The following is a 4,262-nucleotide window of genomic DNA, read 5'->3' on the forward strand; positions in this document are numbered from 1 at the left end:
CACGTCATGAACAAGAGGATGCTCACGTCTAACCAAACACACGTCTAACACGTGGTGTTTATGCGTAATTAGACGTACACGTCTAATAGACATTAGACGTATTCTTTACAACACGTAATTAGACGTATGCGTCTAATGGACCTACACGTCTTATAGACGTTTAGTTTTATAGATTTGTGCAATAAGAAAAACGTCTAACTACGTGCCTTTTAGACTGATCAAGGACAGTTGTCCACGTGAGGAGATATCTGATTTTCTCTCTCAAACATTAAAACAGTCATCTCATAATAACATGAAGACACGTGTCTCTCAAGTTAAAAGAGATTGACTGATATACCCTCATTTTAATGATGACTCTTTGGAAAAGACGTCTAATTTTAAATGATGGGGCATACCCCTAAGAAAAACGACGGTTATCATATATGACTTTTGAAAGTATATATAAGGATATTTATGCATTAGATTGAAAGCTTTTTCTCACTAAAGATTTCAAAGAACCCTATATTTCTTTGCTTTTCTCTCTCAAAAATCTCTGTTAATCTTGTGTCTGTTCATATTCTGCTGAAAATGGTGATCAAGAGAATCACGCTGGATCACTGTACTTTGCATGTGGATTTTCCGTCGGTCTACACTTTCGATCAGCCGGAAGTAGTAGATATGTTCAGAACCCTCGAGTATTCCAGTCTCGGAAAATATCTTGGCAGTCCGTTCATCTTTTACGAGAAGGAAGTTCGGGAGTTCTTCTGAACTGCAACAATGGTGGACGATTCCATCGTAGCAACTGTCAACGGTACAGAGATCTCTTTCGACGAAGCCTCTTATGTAGAGTTATTCGATCTTCCGTCGGAGGGTCATACTTTCAACAGGAATCTGTCACCGGAAGTAATGGAAGAGATGAAGAAGGTTCTATCTACCGATGGCTCAGCGATTCATCGGAATGGAAGTAAGAAAGTTCTTAAACCATAGTTTATTCTACTAAATGATGTGGTAGAAAAGCGCTTCAAGGAAAGGTTGGTTCATTCAATCTCTATAGGCATGATCGATTTCACTATATGTGTGCCATTTCAAAGGGGATCCAGGTCAACTGGGCTTTAACATTATTTCAGAATCTTTGTTTCTAGATCAACTAGGAGAACAAAGAAATTATAACATTCGCTGCACAACTAAGCCGTTTGTTGGAGCATTTGGGGGTTCCGATGGGTGAACCTGAACCAATCAACTCGACCAGGGTGTATACTGTTTTCACAGTCGCCAACACCCTAGTCATAATGATGAACCTTAAAGAATCACCTTCTGGTGCTTCTAGTAAACAGACAAGTGGAAAATCGATTACCCAATCTAAACAACCAACCACTTCCATCCTGTCAACGGGAGCAAAGAGATCCAAAACAGTCAACGAATCAGAGGCTAGTTCTACTAGCCTAAGGAGCTCTTCAAAGAAGGATTCTGAAACAGTTGATTCCAGAATCAGGCAAGGTCCATTTGAACTTGCCACCATTCTCATGTCTCCCATGTCTTCGACTTCCAGTTAGTTGAGGAGATCTTCAAGGTCATCTGTCTCAAAAGGTGACAAGTCAAAGGCGGCTCGTGCGTCTAAATCGATGAAGGAGTCATCAAAGGTAACCTCTTCTAAATCTTTGGCCGATGTGCCCAAGTTTGATGTTCCTGTGATGGAACAAGATAAAACTGTTTTTATTTCTGAAAAGGAATTTACTGCAGGGCCTACTGTTGAGTCAGCTGGTCCAAATATTGAGAATATTGACAGGACTAAGTCTCCTGTTCAACAACCTGATCATGTAGCCGTTGGTGCTACAGAGTTTTCTCAACTAGAACAAGGTGCAGTTCTTACCCTTATTGTTGGTGACATTGCCGAAAAGGAATCCTCTGTTTCTGTCAGAGAGCCCTCCTTTTCAAATCTCATTTCTAAAGATTCAATAGTAACCGGGAAGGTCACTCGAGGAGAGCTTCCTCCTGGACTCTTCAAGAAACCACAATCTGCTTATGAATTGATGCGTTCCACAAGGAAGTCCTATGGAATTGTGTTTGGTGAACCAAGACCCTCTCCAAAACCTGTTGAGGTTATTGGAAAATGGAAAGACGTTGTAACTGAAGAAAGAGAAAATGTTTCTGAGGCAACATGCATTTGTGACCTCATGATGAATCAAGTCAAAGCCATAGCTGCTGAGAAGATGGAAATTTTTGACTCGTGGATCCAGAACAGAATGTCTATCCAGTATGATGAGGTCATCACGGGTTCAGGAATAAGTACTCAATGGCGTAAACTGGTAGCAAATGAAAAGAAGGTTCTCAAATGGGCTAAAACTCTGGAGGTGTCTGAAGCTCTGAAAAGAAAAGACCTTATCAAAACATGTTTGAGAGGAAGAGCTTTATTTCCCATCCTTGAAGCCAGAAAAGATAATTTTAATCCAATTGAGAAAGGTGCTGAAGTGGAAGTGAAAGTCTTAAAGAGGTTAGACGAGATCATGGTTGACTATCTTTCTGTAGTCACTCGATATGTTGATGGAGCTAACTACTCAGGAGTTAGCTATTTTGGTATTTTCTCCGATGAAGACGAACCAATGGATGTCTCTATTGATAATGCTGATACAGATGAGCAAGTTGCTGCTCTTCTGATAGAATTTGGAAATCTTTCTGCAGAAGAAAGACGTTTACTGGCTCAACCCGTTATCGAGAAAAATAAGGAACCCGTTCAAGAGAATCCATCTTTAGAAGAAGAAGTAGAGATCATTCAAGAGCCGGTCCAAGCTCTTGTAACACAAGAGGAAGAAATCGTTGAGGATACTGTTCAAACTCCTAATGAAGAAGAGGTTGTGATATCCCATGTTGTCAGAACAGAGGAAGCTCGAGAAAAGGAGGTTGAAGTTAGTCAGCCAGGGAGTATTAGATTTGAGGGGGAACCTTCAAATGACAAAGATGCCGAAGAAGAGAGTTCCTCGTCTGAGGGGGAACATGATGAAAATGTTAGAACTGTCAAGCCTCTACCATTTCCCGATATTAATGCTAGTAACCTCCATGAAAATATTACCAATCCTCTTCACAGCAAGGGAAATCTGTATGAAAGATTTCAGAGAGCAGAAAGGGAGCTGGAAGAAGAAGAGTGAAATAAAACTGGAAATGAGTCTAAGAAGGATGAACTGGAGCAATCCCTGCAGATTCACACCGAAGTTAACCCCATTCAGAGAATGGCATAGAATCACAAGATGATTCATCTAATGAAGGATCCTCTACTGATAGTACCAAGCTTCTGAAGACTATGAATTCTCTACTTTCCTCTCTTCAGAAGAATGTGGTATCTATGGGATCAAATATGGTAACAATCTTGAATACCCAGAAAGAAGACAGAAAAGAATTTGTTGAATGTGTCAAAATCCTTAAAGAGTTGGATAATACACTGAAGAAGAATACGTATGAGACTCATGTCTCAAATTCAAATTTCTCCAAATTTGAAAAGCATATCTACAATCGTCAATCTGAAATGATGAGTTTTGAAAGACAAATCAATCTTGATAATCATCTTGAGATCATGGAATCAATGGAATTATTCAAGAATCAGATGATTGAAATTCAAGGTAGCCCGAGAAGATCTGATGGTGAAAGGTTGGAGTAGAAATTTCAAGAGAAAGAAAATACAAAAGTTGCTGCTGAAAAAGAACAGACTCGTATCACTTAAGGTGAGCCTAGTAGAAGAGGTGACGGTGTATTAACCGACACCAGATCTAAGCGAGCACCAACCAATGATAAAAATCCAAGGCCAACCAAAAGAGGCAGAGGTAGAAGCAGTAGTGATTGCGGAGGCCGAAGCAATAGTGGTGGTCGAGGTGGGCAATCTGGTAGTGATCGCAGAGGTCGTACCAGTGGCGGTGATCGTGGTGGGAGATCTAGTGGAAGCGGTCGTGGTGGTCATGCTCTTCCTCCGTTTTAAAACCTGCTAACTGGTGAAGGGATGAGTGGTGGAGGATTTACCTATCCAATCGATCCTCGAGTGAAAAAGGAAGAACAATAGTCTCCTTTCTTCTACTTTGTTAAGTTTTTAAACTATGTTTCTTTGACTATGTTTTTGGAATATTGGTTTTTGAAAGTGGTTATGTGTGATGAATGAACAAGTTTTACCCTACATTTATATGATGAATGCTTAATTTGTTATTTATGCAAAGTTTCAATCTCATCATCGAAAAGGGGGAATTGTTGGGTCAAATTATTTTGACTAATTGTTGAAATAGTTTGACTATTGGAATTTTGAT

General features: G+C 39.9%; 1 protein-coding gene across 1 annotated transcript; it reads left to right on the forward strand.

The window, feature by feature from the left end:
- Positions 1 to 3,544: 3,544 nt before the first annotated feature.
- LOC124924410 (rRNA 2'-O-methyltransferase fibrillarin-like) lies at positions 3,545 to 3,943 on the forward strand. The gene is made up of 2 exons (XM_047464453.1): positions 3,545 to 3,611; positions 3,693 to 3,943. The coding sequence occupies exons 1-2, from the start codon at positions 3,545 to 3,547 to the stop codon at positions 3,941 to 3,943; spliced, it is 318 nt and encodes a 105-aa protein (XP_047320409.1).
- The last annotated feature ends 319 nt before the right edge of the window (positions 3,944 to 4,262 follow it).

The sequence above is a fragment of the Impatiens glandulifera genome, chromosome 2 (genome assembly GCF_907164915.1).
Source record: "Impatiens glandulifera chromosome 2, dImpGla2.1, whole genome shotgun sequence".
NCBI lineage: Eukaryota > Viridiplantae > Streptophyta > Magnoliopsida > Ericales > Balsaminaceae > Impatiens > Impatiens glandulifera.

What these genes read in the sequence shown, in the direction of transcription:
- LOC124924410 (XM_047464453.1), top strand. Translation starts at nt 3,545, where the DNA reads ATGGAATCAATGGAATTATTCAAGAATCAGATGATTGAAATTCAAGGT. An exon ending in TAGCCCGAGAAGATCTGATG is followed by an intron (nt 3,612 to 3,692) that starts GTGAAAGGTTGG and finishes GTATCACTTAAG; the next exon opens with GTGAGCCTAGTAGAAGAGGT.